The sequence below is a fragment of the Neofelis nebulosa genome, chromosome 5 (genome assembly GCF_028018385.1).
Source record: "Neofelis nebulosa isolate mNeoNeb1 chromosome 5, mNeoNeb1.pri, whole genome shotgun sequence".
Taxonomy (NCBI): Eukaryota; Metazoa; Chordata; class Mammalia; order Carnivora; family Felidae; genus Neofelis; species Neofelis nebulosa.
The window spans coordinates 72090614-72111596 of NC_080786.1; the positions used below are offsets into that span (position 1 = coordinate 72090614).

The following is a 20983-nucleotide window of genomic DNA, read 5'->3' on the forward strand; positions in this document are numbered from 1 at the left end:
ATAAATAAGAATAGCTTCTCATATGCCCCCTCCTCATTTTCAAACAAATTTATGGTTTTCCTATGGTGACCTGAGAATAAATCTTTTAGGTCCTAAAGGAAACTTGCAAAATGAACTGAATCTCCCAGAGAGTTCCTCTAAACTTTGCTTCCAAATTGTAGACCAATCTATTCTCTCCTTATTCATTGGTAGGATATGACTTATTGACTTTCTCTTAGAGTTACTTCCTTCAGTTGGAAAACACTTTATGAAATTACCTCATTTCATCATTTGAGTACAGAATATATTGATGTTAAAAAATAATAGGGGCGCCTGGGTGGCTCAGTCGGTTAAGCGTCCGACTTCGGCTCAGGTCATGATCTCGCGGTTGTGAGTTCAAGAGCCCCGCGTCGGGCTCTGTGCTTACAGCTCAGAGCCTGGAGCCTGTTTCAGATTCTGTGTCTCCCTCTCTGTCTCTGACCCTCCCCCGTTCATGCTCTGTCTCTCTCTGTCTCAAAAATAAATAAACGTTAAAAAAATTTAAAAAAAAAAAAAAAAAAGTGAGTCAAAAGGTTTCCATTTTTTAAAATAATTGAGTTAGAGTAATTTCAATCTGGATTAATCAGATGATCAGATCTGAGTCAAAATGACCCACTACATTAGTTTTTAGGGCCTTTGTCTTCTTACTTTGTTTACATTTAAAATTTTCATTTCTTATTCTCCTTTGTTCCTCTTCTCAATATTTAAAACACTTCAAAGCCTTTCTAATAGTCAGAGATTCTTACTTCTCTTTCAGGATCCCATTAGCGGCACATTGTCTGGGAACCTTCTTCAGCACTAGGCAGTGAGTGTCTTCTTAGAGCATCTCCTTCTTGCCATGTTTTACCCAGTCTTATAACTTTAGTTTCACTTGTTTTTTCCCCTACTAGACTATGACCTCTTTGAAGCTAGAGACCTTATCCAAGTAACTTTTGTATCTCATAGCAGCAGTTTAATAAACATTGACTGATTTACAGTCTAACTGAATGGTGAACTGTACAAGAGAATGATTACATGGGCATCCCCAATTTCATACTGGGTTTGATCAACTCACAGACAGGCCAGTGGTCCTCGGAAATGTTTGCCAAGTTCCTGGCAGGCTTTAAACCATGAATCTAAGTCCATTTTCTCCCAGGGTCACATCATTTAAATGTTTGGAAACTTAAAGTTATCTAAAGGTTCATTTCTAAATGCAAGGCTTTTACCAAACAGTCAAGAATGCAAAGCTTGAATGCTTAATGAGAAAAATAAGGGCATAGGCCTGCCCCATGCCATTCTTGGAAGAAGGACATGGCCCAGTGCAAATGGGAGGCCAGTGATACTTCAAGAAAACATTACTACCTCACTCAGGAATTTATTTATTTATTTTATTTTATATTTTATATTCTGTTTTATTATTTTATTTATTTTTTGAGAGTGAGAGCGAGAAAGCAGGGGAGGGGTAGAGGGAGAGAGAGAATCTTAAGCAGGCTTCACCCATGGAGCTGGAAGTAGGACTTGATCTCACAACTGTGAGATCACGATCTGAGTAGAAATCAAGAGTCGGGCGCTTAAACCGACTGAGCCACCCAGGCGCCCCTCACTCAGGGATTTTAATTCAGAGATTCAAATTTGAAGATTTTGAGGGAGAACCTTACATGGTCAATGGACACAGAAACAAAAGGAAAGAGCAGAAGTAAGAAAGCTGCGCATTTACATGTAGGGGTTTCCTTGCCACCCAGAATTCACAAAGACTATTGAACATTTATACTTTCCTTGTAATCATAGGTTGTGAATGAAATATTCTGCCAAATGCCTTCAATTAACTTATGACTTAGACTGGTCAGTTGATGTGGCAACTATTAACCACCACAGGATCAAATTGGTTCTTATTTTACATCCAGTGCTTAGTATTGCACGGAATGCAGACAATAATACCAGCTTTAATAAATTATTGCCTCTTGGAAAGTTTTATCTAAAAATGCATTTGCCTTAGTTCAACTTGATTTATCTAATTTCAGTGTTAACAATTAAATTATTATGTAATCTAAGCTACAGGGGAATATTTAACCAAGATGAAAGTAGAGTATTTTGCTTTTAAATACTGCCTGTTACTTAAGCTCCAGTGTATCTTTATATTGTTTGTTTTGTGACTTAAATATGTTTATTTATCTTTGAACAATATATTGCTTAGGTATTTCATTAAAAAGTACAGAGCTAAATAAAGTTTTGTAATAACTTATATCACCAAGATTTAACACCAGACCAAAATACATTTTACAATGTCTGTAAAGGATAATAATCCATTATTCCATAATTTTTACACTTCAGATTGTTGATCTCAAACTGTTGTTTTAGTTTAAAGTAAAATATTCTTTTTATTTTTAAACACTTTACTACTTAATAATTTTTAAAGTTCAAAAGTTAAAGTTAATAAGTTAAAAAACAGTTTACAAGTATCTCATATTTGAACTGTTAATTTAAAAAGTTTGTAATAATATACCATGTATCTTACCTCATCTAAATACATTGAAAAATTTAAGAATTGTTTTGTTTTATATAAAAACATAAATATGATTTTAATAAGTATATCTGTGCATTTTGAAAATTCATTTATTATTTGTGACATTGTTGATGCAAAGTATGTGTCACTTTAAAATAGGTTTTCTTTCATAATTTCATAATTGAACTACTTGTTTATGGCTTTATTAGTCCTATGCAAGTTTAGAAATTTGTGTGGTGCCCATCAAAATAGTGACCATGTCAAAACTAAGTTAACTGACTCAATCCACTGAAACCCCAAGACAACTAATTAAATCGTTAGGATGCATCCTTTAAATATTTAGACTTTGAGAGTTTTGTCATGGTAACTCTGACACCCGACCAAAGTAATTTCTTGTGAACTAGTAATCGTACTAATAGTTCTGCTCTGCCTCCTCCCCCCACCGCAGTAAAGGATAACCATGTAATAACTTGCAACTCTTTGACTTGGTCTAAATGTCAACCAACTGACTATATTTTCCTGACAGGATAGTTAGACTTAAAAAATGTGGATCTGTTCATGGGGAAATGAATAGATATTACTGTTTACAGCTTGGGTAGTCTGTAGGCAGGCAGACATTGAGGCAGGCAGGAGAACATAAAGCAATTATTTCAAGTTGGTAATAGAAACCCAAACAATGCTATATTTAGCAGCCTTGAGAACATTTTTTCCAATCAAGGACATTATTCTTTTTATGTTTATAAGACACAAAAATAATATCAGTATCTAGGTATCAGGAGTGGGGACAGATAGAAAACAAGGGTTGAGTTTGCCAAAAAAAAAAAAAAAAAAAAAAGAAGAAAAAATTCCCTTAGCAAGAAGAGATCTGAAACACACACTTTTCAGATATTATACTCTATAGATATCTTGCTTAAAAAAGTGCTATGGGATGTGGTTAAAATGGAAATTTCTGATGGTTCCTTATGAGAAAAAATATTTGCTAACAATTTCATTTTCATAAAGAATAATAATTTTTTCTATGATATAAGCAATCTTTTGGCACATAGTTGTTCCTTCTTCCTCAAATTGGATTAATTTATACTATTACAGTCTAGAGGAGTGCTGTGCAATAGAAATAATGAGAACTTGCTAATTAAAAATTTTCTGTTAGCCGCTTTTAAAACATTGAAAATAAACAGGAAATAAATTTAATAATATATTTTCTTTAGCCCAATGTATCTAAAAAATGATCATTTCAACGTGTAATCAACATAAACATTATTAATGTGACAGTTTATATTACTTTTCTTTGAATAAAATCTTCAAAATCTGGTGCGTATTTTATACTTTTAGCACATCTCAATTATGGGTAGTCACAAAACACTCAGTAGCCACACATGGCTAGTGGCTACTGTATTGGACAGCACAGGTCTAGAGAAACTCTTTCCCTCAAAGACTTGAGGACATACTGTTTTTCCTTCAAACCTTTCATCAATGCACACTTGTTTACATACTGCTTGACTTCAAGTGTTAGTCTAGGACAGCATGAATCTGAGCTTCTATGAAGTGCTTAACATATTGTTTGCTAATACAGAATTAATAATGAAAGTAAACAAAAAGAGGAATTCTCAGAGGGCCTAGCAATTTACTGAATTCGGATCATCTGGCCAACTCTCACGTTTTAGTTCAATTTGTTCAGTGTACTATAAATGACTTCACTGGATTATGTTTGGTTAAATCTCTCTAAAAGTGATTGTAATAATCACAAAATACAAAAAATGCTGCAATAAAAACTATTCTACACTTACGACCTGTTGACTGAACAGTTAGTAAACAAGTTAGGACTCAGTGTTTCAAGAACTTATTTTGTACTTTATCAATTATGGTTATTCTAAGGACATTATCGAGAGAGCAGCAATTAGTTTCAGACACATCTGGAATCTATGAATGGGCAGCTGGCATTGACATACCAGTGATGAAGATGAGTCAATGTAGTCAGTAGTATGTAGCACTATGTCAGAAGGGGCTATACAGGAGATGCTTGGACAGACATATTTCAAGACACTAATACATTCACACAGGATAACAAGTAAGAATGTGGTATGGTACACGGATTGGATGCTATGGTTGCTATGAGAAGTACTCACTTTTTCAGATCATTCTGCTGCTTTTTGGCTTGTGCACGCCACTGGTGCATAGCAGGGAAGAAGCCACTTGTGTATAGTGGAAAAAGTATGTCAACTAATAAAGCTGTATTTGACTGAGAAATAACTGTATCATAGCTGTCACTAAATTAATTCCATAAAATTATCATCACAACAGATGCATTACGTTTTATGAATCAGAACTGTTTGCTGATTCATAAACTAGCCAGTATGCAACAAGAATATGATGCACCAAAGAAAGCATTACATAATCTTCATGCAGTAAAATTGTAACTAGAACCTCAAAAACAGTTAATGAAACATTAGACAGGGATTAAAGAAGGAACTTGCTACACACAAATGTTCTGAATATGAAAAAATGGTAATCACAATTTCTTTTCTAAATTAAAAAAATAAAAAATGTATTTTGTGTTAAATTTTAAATTCAAGTGTAGGTTATAATGGTAATTTTGGACCTTTGAAAGGGATTACTGGAAAGCACATAGCATTGCATGGTTTGGGGGAAAGAATCTTAGGTCCTGGGGCCTGTCCTAACTTGTGATAATCTGAAATGATATTGTAGTACAACTATGCCAATGGCAAATCTGGATAGGTCTTCTACTGATGAATATGGCTCTGTCGTTAGCCAAGAACTCCCAACTAGTTCTCACCTCCTTTAGCATTTACCTGAGGAACTCTGAGCTGCGTATTTTGGACATGGATCCTACAAAGGGTAGGAGATCAATGTAAAACTGTACATGTTTTACTATGTAAATTAAGTAAAGAATGGAGACGTTGGTAAATATAAAGCATATTTCTTTGTAACTACCACTATGTGTGACTGGGAAGAAGCATCTCTTCTTTATGGGTAAAAATCTCACAATATAAAATTTAACCCAAAGTCCTAGGAATCTTTAATAATTTTTTTTATTATTCAAAATGGATTGTTGTATGTTGTTATGATTTCCATTACTTACAACACAGTGTTTAGAATAAAATAAAACCACACATGTTGGCAGCAGCTGGGGATGTGATCTGATGATATTCTAAAAATAAGTTGCCATAATTTAGCTTTTGATATAAATGCCTTTCATGAGGACTGTAAATGGACATGTTTCTAATTCTAGACATGTTCATATAATTGGAACTGAATCACTGCATTTACTATTGCATTACAGAAAAAAAGAAATGTTTAACAATCTAATCTAAATTATAAGATAAATGCAAGTAAAAATATTTTTCATTTAAAAATTTAAAACTGATAGTTCCACAGAGTGGTGATGAGTATACTATACATATTTATGTGGATTTTACAGGGTGTTTCAAAAGTCCCTGAGGACATACAGGATTCACAGTCTCAGCGTGTCTTTGCATACAAATGCAAACTTTTTTCTATACTTGTAATAATAAATGCTGAAAATGGCTCTCATGTGTGTATAATAGAGATGATATTTTTGTTTTCAAGGTCACTAAGTATAAGAAAGGTCACAAATGCCATTTTCTGCATGGGGACTCAGGGACTTCTGGCTCATTCCTGTAAATTAGGTATCCACATAAATATGTATAGACATATATGCAGTATGCATAGTCACAACATAAATATATTTAACATTTAAGAAAATTTAGATATTCTACTGGTAAACTGACATATGTATACAATAGAACTTGTATTTATTCACAGGAATTTGATTTTTTTTTTTTTTGGTTGTTGTTCAAATGTACCATTAGCTTAATTGTTATTTCTTTCCCAAAGTTGTTAACAAGATTCCTTTATAAAGAAGCAACATGGTTTACTTGCATATACATTTTTTTAAAACTAAAGTTGAGTAATGAACATTAATATCCACAAATGACTAAATGATGGAATTTTCCTTTTTTAGCAATTTTGGTTTTCATTTTATATTGTATAATTATTTCATTGAAACTGTGTTTTTTAAAAATTGGTTCAAGTTAATGTTTTTTTTTTTTTTCTTTTTGCTAGTTAGAAATCACAATGTCTGATAGATTAACATATGTCAGCTTCCTACAGGAACCCTATGGGTCTGCCCACCTGTGATGTCATAGTAAGGAGGGGCTTTTCTTCAGCAGACTCCTCCCTCGGTATCTCCTTCATCACCATGGCAACAGCCTTATCTGCCGCCCTAGAGCCTTTTCCCTATAACAGTGAAATCAACAATGACTTGTGTCAGGAGAAATCTTTAACTTATTATTACAAGATATTCTAATGTTTAAAGAGCAATCCAACATAAATGAAGAGGTAGGCTGCTGCAAGTGAATCTTGAGGCTTTTGGCTGAGGAGAAAACACACAAAATCTGAAAAAAGATTATTTGTGAACTTTTAGTTACCTACTTTTTCACCTTTACAGCTGACATATTTAATTTTAACATAGTATTTTATATGTATAATATTTTTTAAAGCAATTTGCATGACATGAACATAATTTTTATAGTATTGATTTAAAAACACTATGGATTGTCTATTATGTTAATTTACAAATTGTTCCTATAACATTCTTAAATGTTTTGAATGACAGAGTCTGCATCTGAGATCAGGATTAGGATCAGTGTCTGACTCCCACAGAGGGGTTTTGCTGGGTGGTCCCTGGAGTCTGTCAGTTTTTATTGGATTGGGCATAAAAAGAGTAAAAGTGTCATAAAACTTCTAAAAATTCTTCAGTGGCTTAACATCACAGAAATTCACCCAGCTTGTTTATTTTGTGGAGATAGTATGACCTTGGTGAAAAAAGTCTGCAATTCTCAATGTTTTTGAGATTGAAGAATTTTAATGGAGTTTAGAAATGTCTTTTAATTGGAGAATCCCATAAATCTAGGTGTAAATAAAGGATGGTTGATAACTGAAGCACTGATATATGTGTGTGTGTGTGTGTGTGTGTGTGTGTGTATATATATATATATATATATATATCCCCACATTTTTTGTTTCCCACAAGCAGAATTTGGGACTATAAAGGGGTATATTGGCTTTCTGTCATTTTAGTTTACCAGACTATTAAGTTTTTGTGAGTAGATATGGCATAATGGAAAAAACAAAACAAAATATCACCTTCCCAACCCAATTAGAAACATCTTATACTATGTAAAAATTAAATAATCTCTAACCATTTTAAAAACAAAACGTCCATTTTCTCAGGTCTCTGGGCAAAGCTTCCCTAGAGAAAAGATTTTTATACTAAGAGCACATATGAATATCTGTGCTGTAAATCTACTTAAAATACAAATGTAGCATATAGAGATATCATAGGCAAAGATACAAAAATGAACATATGGGGGTTTGTTATCTGAAAGGTAATTAAGAGCTAGGGTCAATAATAACTCCAGAGGTTGATGAATCTTGATAGTTTCCATGCAGCAAAAAAGGATGGAAGTGCATCATTATCTTGGGTTTGCAAGAGGGCTTTTAAGTATTTAGAAGGTAGGTTTACTCTAGGAAGCAAAACTGTCTATTTTCTCAGGCATTGCTTCTCTAAAATGTAATGAGTGGCAGCTTTTACTTATGAAAACAAAGAAAAACTTTCTCTATAGATTTTAACATGTGTGAATCTCTTTACAAGGCGGAAAGTTTCTTTGGTGTGTTTTGACTTAAGAACTAACATTACTGAATGATAATGTGTTATCTCCATGATGGAATATCAACTACTAGAGATTTTATTAGCACATATAACAGTAGCAATTTTCATATGTGTTCTGGAAGGTTTATATGGCCACAATCCTTAGAATAACTGACTTCTGGAAAAATAAAGAAAAACAATGATTTACTGCATAACAAATTGGGGTGCATAATGATCCCAGGTTTTTTCTTTATGAAGCAATGTGAACTTCCTAAAACAGATGCATACAATTCTGAATTCTGGGAAAATATTTATTATGGCACTATTAAACTAACATTTTTTCAAACTATAAACATTATTTGGATGAAACATTACATACTATAAAGTGATATTGCTTTAAAAGCTACACTCATTTGTAGACTAAATATAGTTTAACAAATATATTTGCAGCTTATTTTTTTAAAAGAGCAAAATCATTTGTGAAGAATTCTTTCCATGCTCCAAGAAGTTCTAATAATATAGCAATAAACAAAGTGGCATGCTTATATTTAAATTCCTAATATATTTAAAATAACAAGGTATACTTTTAAAATAATAATAATAATTCAGAATCTGCTCTTGGGCTAAGAAAAAGATGTCAATTGATAAGCATCTCAAAAAATTTCAGGTCAATATTTCAATATACCATTTATTTGAAATGCTACCAATCATAAACTACATACAGATATTTTTCACATGTGCAACTATTATAGCTAGAATTAGCAACGGACATGCCATTTCACTAAAACAAAAAACAAAACAAAACAAAAATTAGTCCTTTCATGCTGAACTCTAGAACAAAGCAGTGGTCAGCTAGAAAGGATGTATAATAAACACATGCGGTGCTTTTTATTTCTTGCAGAAAAACCCACCAAAGCCAGGGTCAGGTCACTTTTTTGAAGACAGTGCCACTTTTTCTTCAAGGTTACACCTACTACCTGAAAAGAGTCATGACACCCATGTTAGTGCCTGCTAGCAACTTTTTTTCTTTACACCTTTTGGCTTTTGAGTTATTACCCCACGAGCCTCACTGTTCTACAAGTGTGGTACCGCCGGAGAACAGAACGGGAAGGTCCGCCACAATGACATCTCCATGGTTCCAGACAGAGCGTATACAACCACTGGCAAATCAAATGAATATGCTCATATAGCAAAGCAAGATTTCCCCCAGACCATATTGCCACCTCCACCTGGTATCTTCAAATCAAGCTGTGTTATCTCTGACATGTCCATTTATCTTGTGGGGGTAACACTTCTAGAATTCAGAACTTGGCTGATAATGGATTTGGCAACTCAGGGAATGATACTACTCTGCTTATCAGCAGCTGTGCAGGGCTGACGGTGATACACACATACAAGTCTTTTCGTTTTTGAAGTCAGTGGCTTAAAACATTGTAAGAAATATGTATGCATAATTATCTAGACTTCAAGCTCAATTTTCTAAATATAACTACACCAAAGACTCAATATTAATCTTTTATCTGAAACAATACAGAGAGAGCAAAAATGAAATATATGCTTAAGCATACAAGTGGATTTAGAGTACATTAAGCCTGTATGCTTCTGTGTAATTCTTAGCAACAACAGAAAAGAATAGTGCAATGTTACAAGTTGATTAGCACATTGGGACACCTTCCAGCAATTTATTTCAGCCTATTTCCTTTCGAATAATACTTCAAAATCACCTTTCCTCACTTCCTTTTTTAATTTCTTGAGATGGTATTGACTGTTTGGAAAACATCACCATATGTAGAGATTTCTATTTTTCTTGGTGATTTTCTGTAGAAAATTTTTCAATATTCTTTTTTTTTCTTTTATCACTTTGTTTCCTCACCAGTGATATATATAAAATAATCACTTTTCTAACAAATAATAATTCTTGAGAACAATCTTTTTGTTAACTTCTATTATAAGATCAGGCATACATGAATGAAATGCAGATAGTACAGCAAGTGACATTGACATTTATTAAGAAAATCTAATTTTGGCTCACTTGTCTGTGTTAACATAGTACATAAACAACAGAGTACAAAGTACTGAAGTCACAGCATCTTCGCAGGCTGGACACCAGGCTGTGAAAGCTACCAGACATCTTTGGATGTGGAGGTATTGGCTCCAGGCCGGCCTCATAGGGAGGAGAACTAAATTATTTGGAGAAGCTGCTATGTGCTGGGTACTCTGCTAGGTGTTTTACCTATTTTTATTTGTACCATCACATGAAAGCTCTGTGGGGCATGAACTGTCTTTGCCAGATTGATAGTGAGGTGTGTGTGTGTGTGATGGTGTGATTTGGCTGAAGCCTCAAAGCCAGTATGTGGCTAAACCAGGACTGAAGGCACAGCCACCTCCCAGACTGTGTGCTTCCTTCTCTCCCACATCCCCCTCACTGATTGCTATAAATGCAGGTTGTTTATACCACTTAAGTTTCGAGAAGGAGCCACTTCTCAGTATAATCGCAGAGTGTGGGTCTAAGGAAATATTTTTGAAAAACGTTTTCTTCAGTGTGCAACGGTCAGTAAGAATCAGCCATCCATAACTTCACTCATGAGTATATTTTGAATGAAATGTTTTTGTTTTATCATTATGGAAAACTAACCTACAGATTTCATGTATATAGACTTCTTTTCATTCCGTAGATCTTATCAGGTTTATAACCTTTAGCATCACTTTAATTCTTATTAAATGTTAACTTGATGCTATTAAATGCCATCTTTACTAGGATTGTCCTGAGGTTTTGGGTGCACAAAATACTTCAAGTATACAATTCCAAAGTTCCGTGTCCCATTCATAAGCAATTTTGTAGTTGCAAATTCTATTACTGCTACTATGCAGATTGTAATTTAAAAACCATTTTTATTATTCTTAATCTATCAATAATAATCCAGAGTGCCTTCAACAGAGATATTCAAAAGTAGAAATGGAGAAAAAGTAAGTTAGGGGAAAAGTGAAAGACTATAATACTAAACATCACTGTTAACCCCAAATTATCTAATATATGAATTTAAAAAATAGACTTTCTTTTGTTATAATTATAAAAATTAATACATGCTGTTGCCAAAAATTAAGAAAAAGCACTAATAAAAAATAAAAATAGCAAACCTGACATTTTCATGCATTGTCCCAAAGTTTCATATTTACAACATTGGAGATTAAGTAGTTTTTTAGGATGAATGTTTTAAGAATAGGCAAACTACCATCAACTTTACAAGTTTGAGTGTATTAAATATATTTCTTCATATATACATGTAGGCAAGTAAATACTTGCCACTGATATTAGTTTAACAACGTTGTTTCAAATGAAATGATATTCAGTTTTGCATATGCTGAAAAATTATAAATCTCATAACTTCTGGACCCTGGACTTAAACGCACCTGTAAGAAGGTACCCACAAAAAAGCTAATTTCTGATGGTTGTCTTGTCTCTCACGTGCAGAGACAGGATAACCTTTTTTTACTTGGGAAGGTAAATGTCATGGTAAGTGTCATTTTCCAACATGGGAAAATGTCAGAACAATGCTTCCTGGTATCCTCTGAATGCTGGTGATCCCTGCCTACCATATTGTGTCCTTTCCCATTTTGTGTGTTCCTGTAGCTTTCTTCAAACTAGAGGAGGGTTTAGACCAGGCTGGTTCTATCACAGTTACAGTTAACTCATCCCCATCCCCTCCTCCAACAGAATAATTTTAAATTTTAAAAGCCATACAAATAGAACTAAATCTGGGTCTACTGGCTAATCCTTGTTTCTAATCATATAGAAGAAAGCACAGATCCAGATGTAAACAACTAGGATGCATGCACAGAGATTCTTAACCAGAGATTCATATATAGAATTCACAAATCATAATGTATTCACTATTGGTTCAGTGAGGGCTTCCATATAGTTCTTCCTTACTATCCTGTTTTTCTTCCACAGCATTGTTTTTCCAGATGAGAGGTACACTCTGCTCCAAGCCATCACCTATTCTAGGAACTCTAGAAAGTCTTTCATTTCTCCTATATAATGGTTGTGCCCCTGGTGCGTGTGATGTGCTTAACAGTCACTTTCTGTTGTGCCCTTCCAGACTCTGCAGGTGGTGGGGCTGTGCAGGGAGTGGGTTCAAGAAAGTCATGGATAACAATCTCTATGGTTGTTAACTCTAAACCTCCACGCACAAAAGTCACCAGGATTCTGAGCCCCCCACATGCACATTCACGCTCCTTGGCCTGAGTGATTGGTGCAGAGGGATATTGACTACTATGCGGCCCTAGCACTTTTGCCTTCATGGGTCCCTTCCTCCATTAAAAAAAAAAAAAAAAAAAAAAAAAAAGTCAAAAGTCGCATCTTATGACTGTGTTGTTATAAAGACAAACGTAATCCAGGCTGGATTTATTATTACACATCCATTATTATAACAGTCATTTTGGGGGCTCTGATTTTAAGAGAGATTAAAACATTTTTATGGGCCCTTGAAAGCATCTAGTGCCCTATGTACTGTGTCCACAGTGCCTAATGCCTACATTGAGCCTGGGTCATGTCTTTTCAAGAGTCAGTGTGGCATCCCCAGGTCTGCTCTGCTGTCATCTTTGGGGGCTCTATTTTGGCTGTGGTTGTTCCCACCCTAACAGGCCCCTTTGCTATGGCCACTGCTATCACTATTTTTGTTAGGATTCAGGGAGTCTCCCCTAACAGTACTTACAAATCTTATTGGGTGCCCAATCAGTAGCTTTTATCTTGTAGTTCTTAAAACACACTCAGAAAATCTGGAACATTTAGGCCGAAGGCAGAAAACATTGCTGTGTAAAATTGATGGGATTCTTAAAATGTAATCTCTCCACACCAGACAGCAAGGCTAAGCACTTCATTCTCTCCTGCCTCAGGGTGTGTTCCTGACCATCCAGGAGCACTTCTGAGAAAGTTGAGTCACCCTGTGTCTCTACTTTTATTAAAAAAACAGCCCTCAATGACTAGAGTCACCAACTGGTTCCAAAGTTTTCCTCACTGTTTTTTTCAATTTCTGTTCCTCAAGAGAGAAACAGAATTGTTTCTTGCCTTGCACTCCAAATTCCTGAGTTGTGCATTAAGATTAGGCTCCTCCCAGGGACCTGGTTATAATCCTCTATTTTGTAAAATGGTTTTTGATTGTGTCTCCTCAAAAAACTGCCTTGTGTGGGTGGAGACTATGCTCATTTCTTTTGAACCATTTTGTACGATTAGGTATAAAATAGACACTCAAGTTTACTTAATAAATACAAGTATTAGATGCTGTTTTCAAGTTATTTAAGATACTGAAATCACATAATATGGCCAACTTTGACAGGAAGTGAATTCTGAATTAGATAAAAAGTCTTAAAGACATTTAAATAAGTTTCAAGCATCTAAATAAAAATTCATTAATATTAATAATATGTTGCCAAGTAAATATGTTTGAAATTTGCTCTGAAGGACAGATAAGACTTATTTTTAATTAATAAGATCCATTTGTCCACAATTTACCATTTGTTTGTTCTGTTGAGAAGGTTAAACATTCTCCCGCCTAAGCCTAATTGTCACTGTGTCCCTGGGGCTTATTTATCTGTGTGCTTAGCAAGCTTTCTTGACAAAAGGTCAAGGTGACAGCACTCGGTTCTCATTCACCTATAACCAGTGATGAATTGGTTAAGTTTACTATCACGTTTACTCTGACTAATGTGGCTCTAAATTACTTAGCACCTATTTTATCTCAACATTGAGATAAATATAAACAATATATATTTACATATTTTATTTACTATATATTTATATATTATGTAAATAATATAAATTTGATAATTAAGAAGTAAATGTAGAATAAAGTATTGTTTTCTTGTTTTGTATGATAAATCCAAAATTTGTTATTTAAAGTTATATTTTATAATATATTTATATTTTAGAGACTTTTAATAATATGAGAAATACACAACCAAAAATGTAATCTTAATTAAAGGTTACTCTTGTTACTTTCAGTCCCTTGTTAAATATCTCAGATGATTTGCAAAACAAGGTACTTTTCTGGGGTTATTTATAAGAAAAAGGAAACCAGTGAAAAACACAAAGTCCTAAAGATTACCTTGTTATTATTTTCTTTTTGAAAAATGTCTCCCCAAATGTAACTACTCCAGACTGCTTGAATCTTACTTGCACAAATGGATGGATGTCCCAACATTGAAGAGAAAGTATGATAATTATTCTTCACCAGCATAGGTGTTTTGAGGATAAGGAAGTTGAGACCTGGCCTCTTTCTGAGAAGAATTAGGAGACGAGGTCTTGAGGTCTGGTTTCTAAGCATATGCAATAGCCAGGTTAGTGCAGTATGTAAGATCTTAGACTGTTGAAGGTAGGTGGGAAGGAAACTTTGGAGGAACCATGTCACAAAAATAAAATACGGTTTCTTTATCATTTCTGTCTTTTCCAGATTTTATAAGATTGGAAAATTTTCCAAAATAAATACAATAAATAAGAATCCTTGTAGGTAAATATGTGGTTAAGACCATGAAACAGTTTCTGTGAAACTTACTAATCAGTGATTAGATGCATCCCCCAACTTCTTGCCCCTAATAAGTAATATATCCATATACCAAGTCAAAAACAAGTCACAAGAAAGAATTTCATCCCCCTACTAAATTGGAGACCTTTAAATGTTGACAGTTATCTCAGAGCAAAGAGACTGAGTCCTCACACCCCTTTTAAAATAGATGGAAAGACCATATATTAATATATTGCTACCAAATTATTGACTTAGAGATAGCAAATTTATCCAGATGTCACAAGGAAGAATTATACTGCATCTGCTTTTTTTCTAGAGGAGGACTATTAGGTAGTGAAGTGGAATTTGTCCCCTTTATTAATGTTTCAGGTAAATTCTATTGCTAATTTTTGAACAAGAGTAGTGGACTTGGAGCCTAAGCACCCAGTACCCTTCTTTGCGGCTTTCCTCATTTTCTGGAAGGTGCAAGTGTTTTTACCAGCATGTTCCCCAGTCACCAAATGCTCTAGTTTTATTGACATAACTTAAGAAAAGTAAATTAAGAAACTAGGCCAATTCTAGCCAAGAAAGTCTCAGCTAAGGTATTCCATCTGCCTGACTTCCCTGAAACAGCTCTAAGAGAGAAGCTGAGGCTGTGGGAATTCCTATTCTAAAATTCTGGATCAGTCTCTGGCACCTCTGCTTACCTAGATAGTCCTCTGGGAGTCATTGGTAATGTGTGGGTTGGCTCCTCCCTAATGCCTCCCTGACCCTTGAAAGGGAATGAATAGTCTCTCTCACCTTGTGGATAAGAGTTAGGGAAAAAATGAAGAGACCTTGGAGCTGTGAACTCTAATGAGTGTGTGGCCAGGTATGGTTGAAGGGATTACCAGTTAATTGACCCCGTGCAGCCTCCACAGTCTGTGGAAGAGAAAGAGGGATGGCCATGCGGCATGTGGGCACCAACACTGGGACTGAAGTCAGAAGACAGAAGTTTTAATCCCAGCTCTGCCTTTTATACATTATTTTCTCTAAACCTTCATTTTACTTTCTGAAAATCAGATACAGTACTTCACAAATTTGTGAGAATTAAATAAGATTATCTATGAAAGCACTTGCACAATGCCTGTTATATTGTAGGTATTCAATAAAAATTAGTCAACTATGAACTGTTATTGCTTAGCTCATGGGCTCCATGGCCTAATTGTCCTTATGAGATGGATGGCAAAAGATGCAATATTATGTTTGTGAGATTCATCCATGGAGTAAGTGTATGACATTCTTACCACTGCGCAGTATTCCATCATCTGAATATACCACCATTCATATGAATGAATATTTATCCATTCAACTCTTGATGGACATAAGGGTTGCTTCTGGTTTTTGGCTAATGTAGAAAACACCGTAATGAATTTGAGTTTGGAGGCCACAGAGAATATATGAGGAGCAAACAACTGAAAAATAGAGGTGTAAAGAGTAAACAGACTTCCATAACAGCAACAGAGGCAGAGAATAGTCACAGTACATATAAGAGGTCTTATCCATGAGCAAATTAAGTCTGAATCTCTGCAGTCAACAATCAAACACCAGGGTTGGGATGACCTAAACCAAAAGGGACTAGTAACGCACAGAAATCAAGGATCAGAAAGCAAGACTGGGACATTGAATCTAGCAACCAGTGGATAACGAGAAACCAGTTTCTAATGAGCTGGGATTAATAAACGTTATGGGCTGAGCTGTTCCCTCCCACCCCCTTCCAAATTCATATGTTGAAGGCCTATCTCCCAGTGCCTCAGAATGTGACTCTATTTAGAGATACGGTTTTAAAATGAGGTATTTGGGCGTTCTCTAATCCAATATGAATGGTATTCTTTTCAGAAGAGGAAAACAGGACACAGAAGAAAGACCTTGTGAAGACATAGAGAGAAGACAGCCATCTAGAAGCCAAGGAGAGAGGCTTCAGGTGAAGCCAACTCTGCCAACTCCATGATCTCAGACTCTTGGCCTCCAGGACTGTGAGAAAATAAATTTTTGTTGATTAAGCCATGCAGCCTGTGGTACTTGTTATGGAAGCTCCAGTAAGCTCATAGATTAAGTGAACAACTACTGATTACAAAGCGGTCTTCCTTTGGTACCTCAGAAAACTGTTTAGAAATATCCAAAGACAATCAGTATGTAGCAGGGTTATTTATAAGCTTTCGCAGAGAATTCCTTTTGTTACTTCTAATCTGCTCAGAGACTTCTAGATACTGCAAACTAGACATTCTGAACGCAGGTGGCCACAATTGGCCACTACTGTAGTGTCCTGTCGGGGACTATGACCTACTTGTCAGGGAGAATTGCCTAAAAGAAACTCAGATGAAGATCGTGCCTGGAGTGGTCAGCCTGCGCCAGCAGGAGCTGTGCTTCTCAAACTGAATTGAGGTTTCTGCCACATGACCTCAAATTATAGTTTGGAACTTCTTGAAAAGAATTCTCTTGTAAAAAAGCATTTCACTTTTAATTTCAAAATCTGACTTGTCCAAGGAAGTTATTTATTCCTAGCTAAAAGTTTATTAAATTATATACATCTTAGAGACTTCAATTAGTTAATATGTACATCAGTTAAAATAGTTGATATGTACATAAATATAGAACAGTTGAAAAAAATAGAATAATTGGGAAGTAATCATGTATTACAGGTAGGTTTTTTTTCTTTTCTTTTCCACAAGATCTTGCTAATATCTCTGCAGTTTATTTTGTGGCAGAGCTTATGGCTTGTCTCTGGCTGTCAGATAATAGCCTGGACTGTTCTGTATGAAGACGTCAGCTTGGGACTTTAAAGGAATCAGGATTTCTGGAGTGCCTGAATGTTTTAAATGAAGTCAGTTTTCCTCTTTCTAATCACCATAAATCTGTAACTCACATTTCTATTATTATGCAGGTGACACATAAAACAGTTCATTTTACTCTTCTGTCAAACTTTCTGGCTAAAATCACAGTCCTGATTAACTCCAAATGTAGGACACTGTTATAAATATCAATAGATGTATGAAATTTGCTCTTGAAGTTACCACTTAAAAAAGAAAGAACAACCTCTCGATTCTCTCCCCTACCTTGTGTATGGACACCCATGAAGACGAGAGGCTGTGTTGAAAGGACAACCAGGTGGACCATTCGGTGAGTCAGTATTCTAGTGGTTTTGAAGCCAGTGTCTCTATTGTGTCTAGACCCATGTCCTGTGCTCTATATTACATGTTGCCTTTTTTGGAAGTTCTCCTTCAACTGACAAAACGGGAAGGGAAGGAAATGGCTCAAGCTCCTACCTTTCCTTTGGTATTATTCCATTTGCTCATCTATCAACTCCAAGCTGCCAAGGGACACTCTAACCCAGCGGTGTGTGGCAACATGGCTTTATATACATATGGCTACTGAGGCTAATTAATTGGGTTCTGTGTTCACAGAACATGGGGCATGAAGTTGGAAACCTAGGGTTTAATACTCAGAAACTACCCTTTCCATTCTTGTGTGACCTAAGGCAGAGAATTTTGTTTTCTCTAGGTTACTAGTGAGAATGATACTATAAACTGCTTCATTGACTCTGCAGGGTTTTTGTGATAATCAACTAGGTGATATGTAAAAGTGAGCATTCAGTAGGCTCTAACAATTCTATAAATCAGCCAAATCTCATTTGTTAAGTAAATTATTTTCTATATGTATTTGAGAGTCTATAGTATCTAAAAGAACTATTTATTATTTTGAGAGTAATTTGATAATGCCACACTACAATGAGATGAAAAAGTTAATGAACTTGCCCTAACAATAGAAATCCAAAGCTAGTCTAGATCTGGCCAATTCAAGCAACAACTGCAAAACTCCAAGGTTCCATTAGATTGCTAAAGAATTCACAGGGTGTTTTATGTGCTCTAGGATTGACAAATATAGAGCCATATTAGGAAATGTATTCAACCAAAGTTATATAATCACAATAACAAAGATGACTCTCAACTTTCAAAGTCTAGGAAAGGATTCAGTGTAGAGAACCTTGAGATTATTGAAACATTTCCAGCAGTTCTAAAAGTATATATTTCTACTAATTAGTTCATTGGTTTGTCTGATGAATTATTAATAGGCACCATATTCATATCTTGTTTCTAATTCTGAAGAACTAGAACAGTTTGATGAACCATTTAGTTCACAAAAGTGTTGGGTCATTTTTACATTCTGCTTCAGGCAGATTGTATGTGTCTCCAATACTGGAAATATGTTCATAATCTGTGTCCCAAGTCACTATAAATAGGCAGAAGAGTAATTTGATAATGTTAATTTTAAGCTGCCTATGAAGTTTTTCTGAATCTCTTAAAAATAGATTCTCTGGTATCCTCTAAAATTTTTTCCTCCAAACTCTGAGATATATATCAAAATAGATTAAATTAACATTTAAAAGAGATTTGGCCTAAACTCATTTCATCTTGCTAAATAATACAGTATGGTCTTTCAAGTTCAAAGATAAAAAAGCAACTACATGGTACAGATATTTCATTAGACTGACTGAAATTACACTAATTGTAGGTTGATGTTATATGTACAGAAAAAAGTTAATTACTTAACATGAAGATCCTAGTTGTTCCCATATCAACATATGCCAAATTTTGTAAAACTTTTAAAAGTTTCTCAGAAAGTATAAGAGGTCTTGGATTCTCTACCTAAGATATTTATTTTTTTTTCAGTTTTTATTTATTTATTTTGTGGGAGAGACAGAGAGAGAGAGACAGAGAGAGAGAGAGAGAGAGAGAGAGAGAGAGGCGCGAGTGGGTAAGGGGCAGAGAGAGAGGGAGAGAGAGAATCCCAAGCAGGCTTGAACCCACAAACTGTGAGATCATGACCTGAGCTGAAATCAAGAGTCAGATGCTTAACCAACTCAGCCACCCAGGGGCCTCTCTACTTAAGCTACTCCTATAAACACTAAATTGAAGAAAGCTCCAAATGGTTTAAACACCTATCCAAATCAATTTATCTGAAAATTTACACTTACTCCTCTTTTCCCCCCTACCAATATTAACAATACCACATTATCTCCTTCCTTCTAGCCAATTAATCTGTTCAGGTACAGTAAAACAAAAACCTAATTAACCAGCATTCTCAATTAACTTTTCCAGAAAATTTCATGTTTGGAATAAAAATTAACTTACAAGCAAATAAGCTCATTTGAAAGATTCTGAAGATTCCAAGTTATGTACCACAGTCAGTCTATATTCATTCAGCCCATCTCTGACACCTGGGGACTATTCAATCAGGAAAGATGCACCAGGGTAATAGCCCCGAGGCCTGTAATATCCCCATTCTTCAAAGAAAGAATTTGGTATAGTGTATTGCACTTAGTGATGCAGAAAGAAGCAGAAAGATGCAGAAAGATGCATTTAGTGATGCAGAAAATTTCTACATTTTAGAAACATTTGCCACTTTAAAAAAGTTTTTTTTTCTCCTTTAGTCAGTCTTGATGTGATGAAAAATTTCAATTAAATATGACATTCAAATGGCTGTGAGTGTTCTGGTTAATTGAAATGCTGTCATATATCACTAGATTAAAAACACAAAGATTTCTTTTTAATTTCTTATACTTAAACACTGCTTTTCCTCAAATGTTACCATCAAGATGATCAGTTATTTTATTCATTTTTTAAATGTTTTTATTTTTATATTTGAGAGAGAGAGAGAGTTCAAGCAGGCAGAGAGAGAGAGAAAGAAAGAGAGAGGGGAGGGAGAGAGAGAGAGAGAGAGAGAGAGAGAGAGAGAGAAGCTGTAGCAGGCTCTGCGCCAACAGCAGTGAGTCCGATTTGGGGCTTGGGCTCACAAGCTGTGAGATTGTGACCTGAGCCAAAGTTGGATGCTCAACTGACTGAGCCACCCAGGTGCCCTAAGAAGATCAATTATTTTAAAGGTCTACTTCCTGTTTTTCCCATTAGTTCATCACAGATCACAGTTGCTTTTAGTTATAACACATATATATTCTGTCATACTTAAATGTATGTATTGTATATCTATCCATATTTATATCTATACCCATATGCAAATCATGGCCAACTTAATGCAGCAGTGTAAAAAAATTGAGATTCATTTTCTAGTGTTATTTCCATTTATAATAAATTGTGTACAGACCTCATTACAAATGTGCTTTAAGAGATTTTAAATTTCAGTAAAAACACAATGTACTCTGTTGTAGAACTTTCTATGTTAAAGTCATCAAGATTTAGAAATTCCAGAAATATTTTTTTCTGCCTGACCTTTCCAACAACTTTAAAAAACAATTAT

At 34.9% G+C, this 20983-nt stretch overlaps 1 protein-coding gene and 1 long non-coding RNA gene across 12 annotated transcripts in view; one reads left to right on the forward strand and one right to left on the reverse strand.

Moving 5' to 3' along the window:
* The window catches only part of PEX5L (peroxisomal biogenesis factor 5 like), a 231018-nt gene that overhangs the window by 94830 nt on the left and 115205 nt on the right, over positions 1 to 20983 (reverse strand). For 6 of the 11 annotated variants that reach the window (XM_058730585.1, XM_058730582.1, XM_058730591.1 and 3 more), the window contains one exon: positions 6674 to 6778. The exons of 3 other annotated variants lie outside the window; for them this stretch is intronic. In XM_058730585.1, the coding sequence (XP_058586568.1) occupies positions 6674 to 6778 (105 nt within the window). Of the gene's footprint in view, positions 1 to 6673; positions 6779 to 9103; positions 9170 to 20983 lie in introns of all 11 variants that reach the window. 2 more of the 11 variants (XM_058730583.1, XM_058730580.1) reach the window with 1 other exon arrangement.
* Positions 6748 to 12476, forward strand: LOC131512206 (uncharacterized). Its single transcript, XR_009262022.1, has 3 exons — positions 6748 to 6880; positions 12145 to 12210; positions 12396 to 12476. It is a non-coding gene; the product is annotated as an uncharacterized LOC131512206 (long non-coding RNA).